Source organism: Buteo buteo, chromosome 4, assembly GCF_964188355.1.
Source record: "Buteo buteo chromosome 4, bButBut1.hap1.1, whole genome shotgun sequence".
Classification (NCBI taxonomy): Eukaryota; Metazoa; Chordata; class Aves; order Accipitriformes; family Accipitridae; genus Buteo; species Buteo buteo.
The window spans coordinates 15,676,207-15,694,695 of record NC_134174.1 but is presented as its reverse complement, the minus strand read 5'-3'; the positions used below and the strand labels follow the sequence as shown (position 1 = coordinate 15,694,695).

General features: G+C 36.9%; 1 protein-coding gene across 1 annotated transcript in view; it reads left to right on the top strand.

The window, feature by feature from the left end:
• The window catches only part of COG5 (component of oligomeric golgi complex 5), a 193,147-nt gene that overhangs the window by 134,768 nt on the left and 39,890 nt on the right, over window positions 1-18,489 (top strand). Inside the window, exons 11-14 of the mRNA XM_075024853.1 lie at window positions 5,587-5,668; window positions 7,625-7,829; window positions 8,979-9,140; window positions 12,171-12,270. Coding sequence (XP_074880954.1) covers window positions 5,587-5,668; window positions 7,625-7,829; window positions 8,979-9,140; window positions 12,171-12,270 — 549 coding nt within the window. The remainder of the gene's footprint in view (window positions 1-5,586; window positions 5,669-7,624; window positions 7,830-8,978; window positions 9,141-12,170; window positions 12,271-18,489) is intronic.

Genomic DNA, 18,489 nt, shown 5'->3' with positions numbered 1-18,489 from the left:
TATACAAGGTGAATGCATTTTTTGCTGATTGTTGATTATGGCCCTGATTCAGCAAAGCACTTAAGCACATTCTTAATTTCACATAAATAAGGTATACCATGACAGTCAAACAGACTGCCTGCATCTGTTATTCTAATAAAGGTAAACTTTGTTGAATTATGGCTTATACTAATGATCTTTGTCCAGTTCAGGTGCACAATAAAGTTAGCCTAACTGTTGAGAAAATTCATTGCCGTTTGTGGTCTAGCCTGCCGGACATTTTTTTGTCTGATTTATGTGTGTAATTTCCATGAGCAAGTATTTCCTATGTAAATAGTATGTGTGACTGAGTACTGAATTTTTAAACAGTATGAGAAAGGGTAAAATTATAGTGGATGGGCCAGACTGGAATCTGATTGTTGTGTTTTTCTATTTTACTCTACACAGATGCAAGTGGATTCCCTAGGAATAACTTTTTCAAAAGTAGCTAAGTGCTTATAGTCCATATGTCTTTCAAAAGCATCTTTCTATTCCCCTGCTTCTGGCCAGCTGTCCAGCAGGTTGGAACAGCAGAGGGTTGCCCTAGTTTATGTTACTGGGCAGTTGTTCAGTTCATTTCTGAAAGCAAAGAATTGACAAGAGGAAGACAGATGTAAGCAGTCTTGCACCGCCCAAGGAGTTGTGTAGGGGCTACTACATCGTTTGAGTCCCTGCTTAGCTGTATCAGTTCTGGAGAATGAAGTGGTCACTGGGCACAGGAACAGCAGCAATGGTATTTTTAATTACCAGTTTGGGTTGGTAGATTATTAGTTTATGGAAGTGTAGTTTAGGTATAGGAGCATTTTCACAGCAGATTTTTATGAAAAAATAGCCAGTTCTATGGCTGATCTTAACCTCCAAGCCATTTTGTAGTGGTGCAGATTTTGATTTATGTGCAGATTTTCTCTGCTGTGAGATCAAAATAAAGCTGCAAACAGATAGTACCATCAACTCAAAAATGCTGAGTTAAATGTATCTGCTTTGGGGGGAAAATTCCGTTTTACCATTATAGTCCTACAGTTGCTTGCAATTAATGTTCATAGATTTAATTCAGCTGTATTGCATGATGGGGAAAATATGTATATGTCAACCTGAATCTTGCCTGTCCTGAGTTTTAGATACCATCAATTACAGTTAAGGTTCTTTTGTCGAAGAAACATATTGCATGAAAAGAGGAAATAGCATTATATTATATGCTAAAGTGTAATAATTCCCTTCTGGGACACTTTAAATTAGCTATGGATGTTTTATGTAGGATTTCTATATATGCAATATGCACCTGAAACAGTTTTGCCCCAGATAACAGTACCAGACCTCTTAACTTCCAAAGGTTTATGTGTTCTCTGCATTATTAAACACATACACTGATGGGGGGGGGAAATATGAGAGAATGGTGACCTTTTTCCAGTGTTGTTGGTTATGGAATAGGAAGCTGTTGGAAAATGATTGCCACAGAGCTGAAAAGATAATCGGATGCAGTTCATTACTCATCTTGTCAGCTGCTCCTGCTACAAGGGATTGTATCACAAGATGTTAATCTGCTTGTGACTCGATTTCAAAGCCAGCATTTTTATTTTGGAGGGGGTGTGAGTAATTTAACATCTTCCAATTTTGTTTCATTTTCAGAAGCAAGAGAAATGGAAAATTCCCAATTTAAAGTCTCAGAATATTAATTGATAAAAATATTAGTACATCCTTGTGGCTTCTGTTACAAAAAATATGATGATATGCTGCAAAAAGCTATTTAATTGCAGAAGTTGTTCTTTTTAAGCTAATGATGAGGTAGTGTATTCCTTGAATAGTGGAAGTTAGTCTGCTAGCACACTTGTGTTCTGCAAGACAACAAGTATAGACACAACATAGATTTGCACTGAAAAGAATCTCTTCTACACATTGAATCACTAATATGGATGTACCCAATGCTCCCATACATTGTCTACCACTGAGGATATTTGGTGTAAGTGTAGAGAAGGACCAAATTCGTTACTTACACTCTACAGATCATAAGATGACAAGAATGCAATTTTAGCTAGATGACATTTTCTGAAAGTGAAGGGCCCAAAAGAGCAGTTACTTTCTGATACTGTGTGATGTTGCTTACAGTGCTATAGGAAGCATAGGGGAAGGCTTATAAACTTTCCATTACAATAAGATGAGCCAGTAGATTTGCTGTGTACATTTCAGGCAAGCAGTACTGCCTTTTCCTCTTACACCTTCATCCTGCCTATCTTCTTAAGTCCTTAAAGAAGTTGTCCAGTACAAGGAGAGGGACATTCCTTTAATCTCCTGCTAAGCTGGAGAAAAACGCGCTTTTTGCTTCTCCTTTTTGTGTCATTTTCTAGTATTGATTATTGTCAAATGGAATTGCACATTATATTTTAAATAAATTATAGTTTCTATTGTGATCTACAGGCACAGATGTAACCTCTATTAGAATACATTATTTAAAAACTAAGCAGTGAGATATTTAAAAGTTCTTAAAATATAATATATTGAGTTAATGTGCAAGAAAAAGAAATTACAGATTTAAACAAAACAAGTAAATGGTTCTGGATGCTCATGGTTGCATATGGTACTTTTTACTCCAGCAGGAGTATCTAATGCTAATGCCTTGCTGTATTCCAATTTTGGTAGCTACAGTCCACCCACCTAAATGCCCCCTGGTGTACATGTAGGCAACAGTATGCTCTAGTTCCTGCCACAAACTCTTACATGGTCTTTTGTGTGCTGTTAATCAGCAGCTATATTTCCCCTGCAGAGTGACTGCAGCTCAACAATGGACAAAATGAAATATCCTGTCTTACATTATAGAAGCAACCAGTAATGACTCTGTAGATAGTGTTTTTAGTTGGTCCAAAACTGGAGCATTAATAATTTTTTCCCCTAAACATTTTTGACTGAGTAGTCAATCAGTATGAAATGTTATTTGAATTTGCCATGTAGCTTTTCCCCTCTGTTTCTCCTCATACATAATACAGTTGGTTAGCCCAGAGGTGAGGGCCTTCTTCACTACAAAATTCTGTACACCATTCTGTGAGCACCATTTGCCTGGGTCAGAAGACACAAGCTATTGGTACAGCTGTGGCTACTATGCAAATGTTTACATGACTACATATGTATATATTATATATGTATATATATGGGTATATGCAAAAGTTATGTATTTTCACAAAAAACATTAAATGTCATCACATGTATGTTGCTATTATTTGTCACCATCTTGAATCTGACAATTAAGATAGAAATGTTGATGTGGAGGGACGTTGTGCAAGTTTGTTTTCAAGACCCTTTAATCATTGTATTTTCTGCTGAGACTATGACAGAGGTGTAGATGGTGATTACAGTAATGAAAAAAAGTTGTTTGAAAGTGCTCTGTAAGTATTTTTCCACCTCCATTAGATTATTTAGAAATTGAATTGAGTTACCATGCTGAATAGGCAAACATTGTTCCAGGTTGGAATAGAGAACATGAAAACTAATTAATTTCCTCTATAGTTGATGTGAAAGGCCATTTGTTTTATGGTAATTTTCATGTTTTAAATGTGAAACTGTGAGAAGAACTGAGTAATTTCATGTTTATGCTATTGTAATAAATCTACTAAAAACCCAAAGATATTTTTTGCAGTGCATCTTCTGAATCATTGTCTAATATTATAATTTTACTTTGCCCATTTATGAAAATCAAGTACAATTTTACAGAAAAGACAAGCATAGCTATAAAGTAAGTTACTTCAGTTTCTAAATCCATCAGTGTCCTCAAGCAGTCAAAAATGAGATTCTACATGCCAGTTTATTTTAGTATTCTATGTTAATTCTCATATATTTTACAAATATGAGTCCAACAACATAAAAGATATTCTCTGTCAATTCTTAACACATGGCCTATAAATTTTATCTTTCTTTGAATATCTTTAGAGATAAGGAGTAGGGTTGGATGGATTCCTCATCTACTCTCAGAATTTGTGAAAGCATTCTGTCTGATTATTGTTGGGGGGGGGTGTTTGTTTGTTTGTTTTTTAATTTTTAGATCTCTCAGTGTACCTTTGATTTCAGGTTTTATATAAATTCTTTAAGATGAGAGTTTTAGAACTGAAACTTGAGCTTGAACTTGCAGTCTTTCAATGACCAGATCTTCAAGTGGGATGCAGTGGACCCTGTTAATGGATGACATTCTAAACACCTTCATTGCTTTGCATGTTATTGCCAATGCAAGTGAATAGAGTGCATTCTTTCTTCCTTTGTCATCTTAAGTAGTAATTCAGTTTGGAGTAGCTGGACTTTTATATTTGATAGCTAATCTCCTCCTTTTTGTGGTGCTGGGCAGTGCAGAAGTTGAACTGACACTTTAAAAGGGCTTGTGTTATTAACAAGAACTAGGGTTGGTTGGTTGGGTTTTTTTTTTTTTTTCATTTTTCTCATAGCAGAGTCACTGGCAATGCCAAAAGGAAAGCTGAGAAAATGCATCCCTCTTTGATAGTGATTTCAGTGTTAAGCCCTTTGCTTAAACCCATCTTTAGCTGTGAATGTTGTAGTTTGATTTAAAACCTTGGATGTTTCAGAGTTAACTCAGGATAGAAACAGCCAAGTGTCAGCATAAGATCCTTAGAATTGCTGACATTTGTCATCACTGCTGGCTGTTTCACTTTTTCATTCTGAGCACTTTTTGCTGATTATCATTACTATAGTGATTTGGTCAGACTGGTTCATTTATACAGTAGGGTCAATACATTCCATCTATACCATGCAATGAAGAAAACCATTCTGTCCAGAGTCAGCTTCCCCTTCCCATAAAAACACTGGACAGCCTTCCAAGTATTTAACTAGTGGGCAGGACAAGGATACCCATTGTCATCTCCTGTAATTTTTTTCTACCTCAAACACACAGACAGAAAGAAAGCAAAAGAGAGAAAACAAAGTCATGCTTTAATGCTTGAGCATAAGTGCAAGATGTTGGGGGGAGTAAGGAAACAGCCTGCCATTTCTTGTATGTCTTTTTTGCAAGAATATCCTACCTTGTTTCCACTTCTGACAGCAAGCCCTGTTGACATAAGGTGGTGAAGAGTCAACTGTGAAGTTCACTGTATTTTCATGTGGTTTATGTTTTTAGAAAAAAGAAACTGTACTGTGGGAAGCAGAGCAGCATGCACTGCTTTTGGTCCCTGGTCAGTGTTTGCAAGCATGTTGTAATGGCAGTAACAATAATTGCTGGGATATAGCCAGCATGAGAACGCCCGCGGAATGAGAAGGTCATTGCAATGCAAAGAGATTTTCTAACACAGCTCCTGAGGTGTGCTGCTTCAGTCTACACTCATGCACCTAAGAGAGCTGGGAGCATTTCTCTCAGGCTTGAAGGAAAATATTCCATTTGAGAGAAGACTGAAGCTTTTATTTTTGTATTCCTCAACATTTTTTCCTAGCTTTAAACTTGAGGAAAACCTCTCAGAATTCTTTTACTTAGTTTTATTCTCACTGATGGTAGAACAGCTTTGACTGGAAGCATTTGCCTTGTTTAAGAATCTTTGAAAAGAGAGTTTTGAAACTTGTATTTCTTTTGTCCCTTGCCATCAGGATCGCCAGTCTGATATTTTGTACAAATTTTGGACTGCAGTAACTCAGACACTTTCCTCTCAGTTTCAGTCAGCAACAGACTGTAAGTATTCAGTACCAATGATTTGTAATGTGTTCTATAGTTATTTTGAATCTCTCATTTCAGTAAGCCCTTTGCTCATTATCTTCTCTACTAGAACTATAGCAGCGGTTCACTCACTGTGGGGTCTGTGAATTTAAAACTTCTTGGTTTTGTAACCAAACAGGTTGATCCTCCTAAACTATGGTTGAATTTTCAGAAAGAAATATTTTCTGCTTCATTAAGTAGTCATTATCTAATAACAAAAACATATTTTTGCAACTGTATGTTGAGGTAAAAATGTTTGGAATGGTACATTATACTTTCCAAAGCAAATGGGTTTGCCAAATTTAAAAATAGTAATTTGATTTTAAAGAGCAAGTCTAACAGTCTTTTCTTGTTAAACACTGATTAGTTGTAAAAATCTGATTTTAGCCATTTTTGGATACCTTTATAAATAGGAGTTGAGTTTCTTCAAAATTGTGTCTTGTCTAAATATAGATAAATGGCTGGTGTTCTGACTATACACAATATTCTGTACATACGTAATACATAAATAGCAGATATAATCAAGGAATATTAAATAAAAAACATGTATAAACATAAGACAGTATTATTACCAGTACACACTAATGCAGCATGCAATTGGATCATAGGTGAGTTTGGTGCTTTCATAAATATATCTTTCATGTTTGTGTACAGTGTATATAGTCTTTTGCACATACAGATAAAGTGCATTAGATTTGCATTTATCTTTGCGAACTCAGCTATTGCATTGGCCTTTCAAAATTTGGTCCTGTTAGGCATTATAGCAGTAATATAATTTTGAGGAACTAGCTGGTTGATTCCTGTTCAGTGGTTGCTATGTAACTAGATGATCCCAGAAGTAAATTTATTCATCTTGTGTTAAAACATATTAGTTTTACTGTTTGCCTTACGCATTACTTCAACAGCAGTATCTACATACCAGGAATCTCATATGTTCAAACCAAATATGTGCTACCTGTATTCAGCACTCGGTTTTAAGATTGTAAAATTGTGACATCAGTTAATAAGATCAATCAACATTTCAGAAGAAAGGGAACTCTTGCATTTTGTCAGTCTTTATAAACATAGCTTTGTGACCTAAAATATCTCTGTGTTTGATAATAAATGTGAATCCTCCAGTATAAAAAAATTAGGATGTATTTGAGTTGAAAGGATAGGCTGGTTGAAATGGGGCAGATGTCTGGAACCCGAAAAACCTACGAATGAATGGAACAGTGTTAATCTCCTAATGTAATGGGAAATCCATGAAGTATGAGTGATGTTAGATCAAGATTAACATCAGTTGCTAAAACAGTTGTACATTTGTTTCATTTCCGGTTACTTGTGGCAAGCCTTTCAAGGCTGAAAGTAATGCTCATTTTTCTGCTGGCTTTGTCATTCTTTATTTGAGAAGTTTAGGAATTTCATTTTAGGTACCTGGTTTTAAGAAGTGTGTGTAAAAGCATATGCTTCCCTCATTGTATTTCTTAAGACTTTGGCTCATAGAAGTTATCTTTGTCTGTTTTAAATGGGTATCTTCAAAGTTGCACAGCCCCACACTTTTCCCCCATCAAGCTGTTGTTAGCAAATCTCTAGATTTAGAGAGTTCTAATCACGCTTTAGCCTTAAATGAATGATAATAGTAATAATTAATTTTGATACCGAACATTTCACACCCAGGATTAATATCTTTATTATATAAAGTTTTCCATGTCCAGTCTTCCAGTTGTGGATTTTATGCTGGTGCTTTAGATACATACCTTTGTCAACTGCATTTAATGTGATAGTGCATGCCACTTTGAAATTAATTAAATTATTACGTGATTAATATTAAAGATAGGATAACATTGTATATCATTCATTAATATAAATGCAAGGATACAGGTTGTTTATACGAATCAAAAAATTAGTTTGAACTTAGCAATGCATATTGCTTACTGCTTTATTTTGCAGCATCTATGTTTTTGAAACAAGCTTTTGAAGGAGAATACCCTAAATTACTGAGGCTTTATAATGACTTGTGGAAGCGCCTGCAACAATATAGTCAAAATATTCAGAGGAATTTTAACACAAGTGGAACTACTGATCTCTTTGCTGAACTACAACAAATGGAAGAAGATACACAGGACATATTCATGCAAAAAAACCAAGATTATGAGTATGTACTATGAACTCTAAGGCAATAAAATGTAAAGCTTTGCACCCTGCAAGAAAAGAGAGTATTTTTAAGAACTTAGTGTTATTCAAATTGTCAGAGCGGGAAAATTTTAAAGGCTTTTTTTTCCTCTTGCAGTTATTGCTTTAATACTACTTTAGACCTTTAGGATTTTCATTAGGTTGTATAATTAACAGTGTTGGATTGTCTTCTCTTTCACAAAGTCCCTGACTTTGGAACTAGTTTTATCTTTTTGTCTCTTTGGGTGTAAAAAAAGCAGAATGATGAAAATTCAGTTTTGTATGTGTTGTGATTACAGCAGTACCTTTCTCTTAATGATATTGCAATCATTGGAGTGTGACAAATGTTCAGTTTGTTATGATTCACAGTTTTTATGTTTATACATAGTAGAATAAACATGATCTGAGTGGTAGATATCAGAAAGACCAAACTGAAACAGGTTCATCAAGTCTATTAGGACTTCTAGACTTATGTAAGATAGAATGAATATTTTAGGTGAGATTTGTATTGGCTTAAATATGTTCCTGAGCAGTCAGTGGGACATGTATTGACTTCAATGGAAGCAAAGTAAAAAGTTCACCAAACTTCTGACAATGAGGTAAAATGTTTGAGAGAGCTACTGCCTACTCATTTTCACAAATAGAAATACTAAAGACTGAGGCTTATTAAAGGTAAATTTAAGGCAAGTCTGTGTATTTGAAGCTTTCTATATGCATACATATACCAGGAGATAATTTTTTTTTTTTTAATGTACAATTGAGTACAAGCTATCTGCTAATGAAATATGTGAATATAAAAAGGTATTTCATTGCAGTTCTGGATATCTTGCTGATATTTTGCAGATATTTTTAGCACTGTTTGTTTCAAGAACACCTTGAATTAGGGATTCTACACTGGTCTTACAGAAAGTGCCAAGAAATGTATTGAACTACACAGAATAGCTCCCTGACTAGTTACTTGGTTCAAGTGAAAAGCAAGATGTTATACACTATTAAAATCTTTCTGAGTGCTTATGTTTAAAGAGTAGAAGAAAAAGCAGGTTCAATACTGTGAAGTTTGTATGGTCTGGAAAGGTTCAATGCTATTGTGTATTTTAAATTAAAATGTAGTAATTTTGTCTTATACCCACAGTCCAGAGAAGGCCTTGAAAGATTCACTGCAACAATATGAAGCTGCTTATTTGTCAAAATCCTTATCTCGACTCTTTGACCCCATCAATCTTGTCTTCCCTCCTGGAGGTCGGAATCCTCCTTCTTCTGATGAGCTTGACAGCATCATTAAAACTATAGCCAGGTATGCACGTATAATACATTGCAAAATGTAATCTTTGACATGTTTTTCCTCATAAGTTGCAATTTTAGAACTGAGACTTCCTTAGCAGTAAAAGGTTGATTACTCTTTAGTTATAAAACTCATTAGTGTAAAAATTAAGTCAGGGTTTGGAATGGAATGGAATGGAATGGAATGAAATATTTCAGTTGGAAGGGACCTACAATGATCATCTAGTCCAACTGCCTGACCAATGAAAAAATTCTGCCTGGCCAAAAGTTAAAGCATGTTATTTAGGGGATTGTCCAAATGCCTCTTAAACACTGACAGGCATGGGACATTGACCACCTCGCTAGGAAGCCTGTTCCAGTGTATGACCACCCTCTTGGTAAAGAAATACTTCCTAACATCCACTCTAAACCTCCCCTAGTATGGCTTTGAACCACTGCCATGCGTCCTATCACTGAATACCAGGGAGAAGAGCTCAGCACCTCCTTCACCACTTCCCCACCTCAGGAAGCTGTAGAGAGCAGCGCCCTTCTGCCTCCTTTTCTCCAAACTAGACAAGCCAAAGTCCTTAGCTGCTCCTCATAGGACATTCCTTCCAGCCCTTTAACCAGCTTTGTTGCCCTCCTCTGGACACATTCAAGTACCTTAACAACCTTCTTAAATTGTTTGGGGGTCCCAGAACTGCACACAGTACTCAAAGTGAGGCCGCACCAACGCTGAATACAGCAGGATAATCACCTCTTTATTTTTATTTATAATTTATTATAAATTTTATTATTTATCTTCTGTATTTTGTTTTTCTGGAATAACTGACATTTTAATTTAAGTTTTACTGTTTAAGTTTATAAAACATCAGGAAGAGAAACTTCACACTTATTGTAAATGTCTGATATCTTAACTATACTGACTGTGTCAAACGGAGGATGATAGTTGCTTGGCTGCAAGTGATAATACCTGATGTAAATATTCTGTTAGACTGAAACAGCAAGATAATAGATAAAGACAACTATTCCAGGTAGAATTTGTAAAATGAGATGCTTAAATTACCAATGGTGTATTTTGCCTCATGAGGTTTTGGTAATGACTACTCTGTTTAATACAGTCTGAAAATGATGGGCAGTATTCACAGTATGTGTATGTGAGTGTGTGTGTGTGTAATATTAAATACTGACACTCTGCTTGTAACTGGGAGTTGCAGACGCTCAGAACATGCCTATCGGTTTGGTTATTGATGTTATTTTGCTCCTTGCAGAGGAGAAGGGAGAATGACATGAAAATTATGACATTTCAGCTGAGTTTTCCAGAGTGACCTTTAGCTAATGATGTTTGGGGCCCTGCAGATTTCTCAGGGAAGGTTATTCCTATGTCAGGGTGCCTAGTGTCTCTCCAGTTCTTGGGAGAGGTTACTCTCATCACTAGCAAAATGATGGTCCTTGTGCTTGTCTGTTTTCTGTAGAGCATTTATAAATGCAACCCCAACCAATGCCGATCTGGGGGGTTCCATGAACAAGAAATACTGGAAGTGATTTAGAAGTCTTTTCCTTCTTCCATTTGTTCCCTGTTAATCCTTTGGGGCTTCTGTTACTATAAAGGATTGCCTAAAACATAGCTTATTAGTTGTGTCAAGCTAAGGCATCCCCTGGGTATTTCTGCAAAGCTCATGTAATTCCAGAGTTGAATGACTGTGTATTCACCTGTAATGTTTGAAGGCTGCTGCCAAGCTTGAATGTAGTTAATTGCAGTCAATATTTTTGAATGGCTTACTAATAGTGATTTCATACTGAAGTGTCATTCCTAAACTTTGCTCATTTTTACTAGAATAGGAGCACTGCACATAAAATTCCCAAATGACTTGTTAAATTGTAAACTGAATTATGGTGCTTAGAAAGACTTGGTTGTATGTGTTACTCTCTCTAAATTGACATGCTGAGGCACATGGAAAATAGGGGGGTGATTGGTGACAGCCAGCATGGCTTCACTAAGGGCAGATCGTGCCTGACAAATTTGGTGGCCTTCTACAATGGGGTTACAGTGTTGGTGGATAGGGGAAGAGCAACTGACATCATCTACCTGGACTTGTGCAACGCGTTTGACACTGCCCCACACAACATCCTTGTCTCTAAATTGGAGAGACATGGATTTGATGGATGGACCACTTCCTGGATAAGGAATTGGCTGGATGGTCACATTCAAAGAGTTGCAGTCAATGGCTCGATGTCCAGGTGGAGACCAGTGATGAGTGGCGTTCCTCAGAGGCTGGTTTTGGGACTGGTGCTGTTTAACATCTTAGTTGGCAACATGGACAGTGGGATTGAGTGCACCTTCAGCAAGTTTGCTGATGACACCAAGCTCTGTGGTGCGGTCAGTGCGCTGGAGGGAAGGGATGCCAAGAGGGACCTTGACAGGCTTGAGAGGTGGGCCTGTGTGAACCTCATGGAGTTCAACAAGGCCAAGTGCAAGGTCGTGCACATGGGTCGAGGCAATCCCAAGAACAAATACAGGCTGGGCAGAGAATGGATTGAGAGCAGCCCTGAGGAGAAGGACTTGGGGATACTGGTGGATGAAAAGCTGGACATGAGCTGGCACTGTGCATTTGCAGCCCAGAAAGCCAACCGTATCCTGGCCTGCATCAAAAGAACTGTGACCAGTAGGTTGAGGGAGGTGATTTTCCCCTTCTACTTTGCTCTGGTGAGACCCCACCTGGAGTACTGCGTTCAGCTCTGGGACCCCCAACATAAGAAAGACATGGACCTGTTGGAGTGAGTCCAGAGTAGCCCAAACCAAGGCTGCCCAGAGAGGTTGTGGATGCCCCAGCCCTGGAAATGTTCAAGACCAGGTTGGATGGGGCTTTGAGCAACCTGGTCTAGTGGAAGGTGTCCCTGCCCAGGGCAGGGGGGTTGGAACTAGATGATCTTTAAGGTCCCTTCCAACCCAAACCATTCTATGATTCTATGCCACATAACTACATATTCATAGTTAATTCTTTATCAATTAAATAACAGCACTGTTTAGTTGTTAATTAAGATTTGTAATCTTCACTTCCAGTGAGCTAAATGTGGCTGCTGTTGATCCGGACCTGAGTTTAGCTGTGGCAAAAAATGTGGCCAAGACCATTCAGCTCTACAGTGTAAAGTCTGAGCAGCTTGTAAGTAATTTTAAATTTCTAAAAAATTACGTTTTACTGTGTACAATGTTCTGGGTTTTGTAGATTTACAACATAACAGTATAGCAATCTAGACAGACAAAACCTTCGAATAGGCTTTCCATTGTATTTGGAAACATTTTCAGTTAAATTCTGCCTTCGGATAAACACAGTCTATTGATAGCAGTAAAATTTGTATGTATAACTCCAAACAGAATTTGCCATATTAATTTAATAAAATCAAAATTGTAGTTGTCGTTAAGTAAAATTAAGACAATTCAGTTCAGTTTAATACTTACCAACATTTGATATTCCATCAGTTACATGATACATCATCTTTATGGCATGAAAATCTGGACTATTAGAATATATTTTTTCACTGTTTGCATCAAAATTTGCACATTATTTCCATATATTTATTATTTGCCATATATTTAACTGACCCTTGATTTGTTTGCATTTGTCAAATGCTTCCAGTCATTTGCTCTGCACTGTTATCTAGTGTTAAACTGAATAGAGGAAGGATCCCCAAAGCCTTATCCTTTGGGTAAGGATCCCCAAAAAGCCAATGGATAGTACAGTGAATGACGTTGTCATCATAGGAAAAAAGAATATTTAAGTTCAACAATTTTCTTGTGAAGTCTGTTGCTGAAATTTTAATGTTTTTCTTATGAAGAGATGAAAATTAATTTTTGCAATACACAGGCCCACAAGAAATGACTAACTACTTGTATTTGTAAACAAGATTCTCACTTAACACTAATTTTGAAAGCAAACTCAGACTCTGGTGACATTTATTTACAATATGGTTCATTTAAAGAGAGATACTTGCTGACAATTTTTTGTAACAATTGGCTACAAAACATTGCAGCAATTAAGTTAGTATGGATTCTATTTACCTTTTAGACACCTGCTGTCTCTCAATAGATTTAAAAAAATAGAAATTCAGTAATACATACCTTGTTTACCCTGTCTGTTGGATGAATTGTATTGGAAGTTTGCAAACTAGTTTATGAAAGAGGAATGTAGGTGAAGCAGTCATGGGGGCTATAAAGAATATTTAAAATTTTAAAATAAAAATATATGTTTACATTATTTTGCTATATATTTAGAGCATAGTGCTTAAGTTGGGTCTTCCTTTGAAGACACAGAATTATGGCTTCCTAATTTCAGAGTGAAATTTTCTCATGAAAGAAATCAGGATTTTTAGTAGGTTGCAAGAGTCATCATGAGTAAAATATATTACACTTGTGTCTCTATTTATCATGTAGTGCAGCATCAAATAGTGGCATTCAACTGAAAAAAAAACCCAGACATATCAGCTGTAACTGTGAAAGCACCAGGTCTGTTGTGCTCATGATCTCTGTTAGAGTTTGAATCTGGCCAGTGGTTTGTTCAAAAGTGTACCTCATTTTGTGATCAGCCAGCTGGCAGATTCTTAAGAAACCCTGAAAAAAAGGATGTGTAGAAATCAGCTGACAAGTATATGATTTGAGGTTTTGTATTAACTGACCTTAAACTAAAAGAATGTAGGAGTAAACAGGGAGTCTGAGCCCTTGAACTTCTTGAATTTGACAACAGAAAATAAAACCTGAAACTTTGAAAAACTAAGTGACAGGATTAGTCAAACTGGCAGAAAGAATATGAATGTCCTTCAAGAATATACCTGCAAATTGTAAACCAATATCAACTATGTATTGCACAGCTACATTTTTTTTACTTTTTTTTTCTTTCCTTACTGATACACATGTTACAAAATTAAAAACTGGAAGGGCTCAAAACAGTTGCTCAAGGTATAGGTGTATAGTGCCACCTTTGAAGTGCTAAAATATAATGCTTAGCCTCCAGCTGCTTCTCCAGAAGGGCATGGCTCTCCCATTTGTCTTGTGCCATGCTTGCCAGCCCTGCGGATATAGTCTAGAACATCTTAACTCTTTTTTTATACCTATTTTTGGGTAGACAGATTGAGCCTGAAATGTGTACCATGTGTAGAACAGGAGCTATGTCAGACAGCACTGTTTCATTATGTTTTAGTGGTGTAGCCAAGAATGCAATCTTCATTCAATCTTGCAATCCAGCCTCCAATGATAGCTTTCTAAAGCTGAGAAGGGTGACCATGTAACATTTCCGCTCAGATGCTTCATTTCTGATAGCTATAGTAGAGCAGTGCTAAAGATGGAAATTTAATTTCCTGGAGGAATTCACAATTGAGTTCTTTTCCAAATTAAAAGTAAACAGAAGAATCTCAGTATTCTCAGTGAAGGAAGGTTGAGGAAGGCTTTTAAGAGTCATTAGAATTTTTTTTTTTAATGTTGTTGTAATATTGCAGGTAGATTTGAATGGTGAAAAAGGGAAATATGCAATCCTAAAAATGTTCAGACATTCTGATGTCAGGGGTTTTATTTATTCACAAAAAAAGGAATTGTAATTCACTAAGATTTCATCACTGTTTCTCCAGTTAGCTTTAGATAGGACAACAAGAAAAATGTTATTTAAGACTCAAAGACTTTCACTTTGAGTAAAACCAGCATCTAGCAATTTGTACATATAGTACTACAACAAAAACAAGCAAGAAAAAATGGCCTCTTCCTGTGAATCCAAAACATTTGTGTTATTTGTGACTTTGTACACTCCTGGCTTTTGGTTTTCAGCTTTCTCCACACCAAGAACTAGCTGTTGCTCTGCCTGAGACCTATTCTTGTATTAACCAGTTCAAATGATTTCAGAGGAGATATAAATAACCCTCTGTGAGCAGTAGGTAGATACATTCTGCTGTTGGGAGAATCTTTAGCTAACGCCTTGCTGATGCTTGATGTGGTTGGTGTATGCTATGAAGCGTTCAGAATTATTATCCTAATTTCAATCAGTGTAATTGCAGATATTCTTACTATACAGAGTTTGAAGGATAATTATACATAGCACTACATTTAAAAAAATATTTCTGTTAATTTAAGAATATTACCTTTCAACTTCACCACCCATCATGTGTTTTGTTAGGTGATGCTGAGGAAGGGTGCTTGGTATATTTTCTTTGTGCCGTTATTGTTTTGTCTCTTCTTATTCACATTTTCTCCAAAATAGGCAGCCCAAACATCTTCATAATGATTACAGACACTGTGAGATTTCCATTTAGTCACCATTTCTACATCCTTCTCAGGGAGATTGGGATTCGGAGATTAAAAAATCTGATCATCATGTTTGGGATAGGAGCAAAATTTTTCTCTTCTGTGTTTGCACACAGTAATCCATTGCTTCTTTGTAACATAATGGCTGCTTATTGAGCCAGGTTTTGTTCACTAACCATGTTTTCATGCAAGTGAGGTAGCCCAGATGAAAAAGAACACTAACTTTTCTCCTTGATTTAAGAGTTTTCCAGAGGTCATCCATTCCCATTTGCAACGATCTTGATTGACACATATAACATGTTGTGCTCTTGTTTAACTGGCCACATAAGGAAAATCAGCTCTTCCATCAAACGCTAACAATAAGTACAGTGGAGGGAAGAGATTCATGAGAAACCAGTAAGTTGCATTTCCTGAAAACAAAGAAAAAGTTGAGTAATTTGGGTTTTTTTTGGGAATCCATGCTGCTTAACAGAAGATAGGAGCTCACAAATCTGCCTTCTAGAGAAATTTTTACCCACTTGTATAACTGATAGTTGAGAAGAGGTGTAAGACAAGAGCATATATCTCACCAGCATCTTCATTAGATGCCTCTGACATGGCAGCAATAATTACGTGGCAGGATCCTCTAGGGCAGTGGTCTCTAAACTTTTGTGCTCATGCATCCCTATCAGTAAAAACTTCTTGAGCATGCACCCCCATTATATATATATATACTTCCTTATTTATAAATTACATACATATACTATTGAAGTTCTCATATTTTCTTCCTGCACCCAAATGGATTGTCTTCCATAACACCTGTGGTGCATGCACCCTACTTTGAAGACCACTGCTCTAGGGTAATACTCTGGTTGATTGCAGAAGTCTTTTAAACTCATGTTTGATTTTGTTCATATGCTACTTTAAATCAGATTCTCATTTATGTATATAAAAATGAAAATTATAGTCACCTGTTGATTAGAAGTGATACAAAACTGTATTTCCCCAGTTGATTACCTGTAATTTTGTCATTTACTGAGCTGAATTTTAAATGTACTTGAAATGTTGTGATTTCTCTCATAATTAAAAATCTCTTCATTGCAACTTTGTAATCACTATGTTTTGGTTTGCCTGTTGATAGAGCTATTTTTCTTGCTGATACTTAGAACTGGATGTCTGGTGGAGAGGAGTTATGAAACATTGAGGGTTAAAAGCTCTGAAAGTTGACAAGATGTGTACTTTTGCCAACAAGCAGAAAAATAAATTGCAAGATCCATTGTCCTGATAGAGGTTGAAGGTGGAAGAGCCTTGTTTTGCTATCTAGTCTATTCCCTTCCCAGCACAGGACTATTTCAAACAATATTTATTGTTGAGGTTTTTGTTGCATTCTTTCTGGTTTTAGAGTGATGATTTCAGTTACCTCATATATTGTGAGTAGAAATGTAAGTACTGTATGTTCTCTTACTTTTGTGCTATTTCTGTTCAGCTTGGCATGTGGGTGGACTGAAATATACTAACACACCCACCAAGTGCACATAGATGAAATGTGTTGTGCTGTGAACGTGAAAATGCAGTTGTTTAGAGAAGATGTGATTCTCGTACTTTTTGAACCCAGAGACCTCTATTAGTTTCCTCCCTAGAGTTACAGTCATCCTGTCAGACTATCTTTATTAATTGCAATCAGAGTCCCACAGCAATCCTTCCTGTCTTGTCTTGTGGAGGCTGTGTCTTGCTGCCTCCTCCCACCATAAGGCATCACTGTCAAAGTGGCCTGGTATCTTTTGGCCAATAAACAAGCAAAGAGTAATTTGCAGAAGCAGGATTGTAAAAATCAGGTTGTCCACTTGCTTTTCAGAGCAGGTGGGGGTGATTACGCTGGCAACTTCTGGTGGATCAAACTATTGTAAAAAACATTTTTGTACGTGGATATGTAATGGTGTGCTTACACGATTTAGGCAAACACAAACTCACTCTGCTGTGCTCTCAGATGGTGGGACACATTTTAGCTCCAGTGCAAGCCAGGGTGACCAGCTCAGCCTTGGCACCTTGCTGAGCGCAACCCTCTCATTCAGCCTGGAGCACAACTGGAGCAAGTTCATGTCTGCTTGAAGTACAGGCAAAGCAAGAATCTGCATGGCCATATTACGCTAGGCAGATTTATCTTAAGGTTAGGGTAGATAAGGCTAAAATCGGTAGGAGTTGTGATTGCCTATAATTGGAGAGGTTCCTAAATATGGAATATTGTATTTTATGGAGTAATATGTTTCAGAAAAGTTTGTCTAAAAAAAGGGATCTTTCCAACAGACAAGATGCTGCAGGCAGATGATATAATGGAGATGTTTCCCACTGTCAGACTTGTAAGCAATCATAAAGAGGAAGCACTCAGAAGATGGAGAAGGAGAGTGGGTGTAATGAAGGAGGACGGAAATAGAGAATTTGAATCATTTTTTTATTCCCTTAACTAAATGTGGTTGGAGTTGTGTCATACATCTTATAAAAGTTGATGAATGAGGTGGAGGCCCGAAATACAGGCTGTGGGCAGTGCTCTGGGAGAGCTACTTATCTATCCTTTGCCCACAGCTCATGGTAGAGGCTTGGCTTCTCATCAGGATTTTACCCTGCGCAATCGCTGTGGGATTTTCTGATCATCAGGTTTGCCTAGTATAAGCCACTTGGAAATTTTTAAGTGCTGTACACAGAGCACAGTCTTTCCTGGCATTTTGAAGAATTCTTCCCCAACCTTCTTAAGAAAACATAAGGTGACACTTGGTCTATTTTATATATTTCAAAGTTAAAATGCTAAAGACCCAGTAATAGAAGTCAATTTTGAGATTAAAGATTAAAGAGAAGACATAAGTGCCTCAAAAATTAGAGTCCCTGCACCAAAGTTTAAACAGTTGTCCCATATCTTCAAAGGGCAGGACATTGATTCATGTATTGAAGACCTCTGGTACCAGACATGCCAAAAGGCAAAATGAGAGAGAACTTGCTATTCTGATCCCAAAAGCAATGGAGCACTGTACACTTTGGACACAAAGAAATTTGTATGGATTTGCTTTGGTGAATGAGGTTTTTAGATTCTGGGTTGTTCTGAGGGAAAAGTCAGCATCAGCTGATA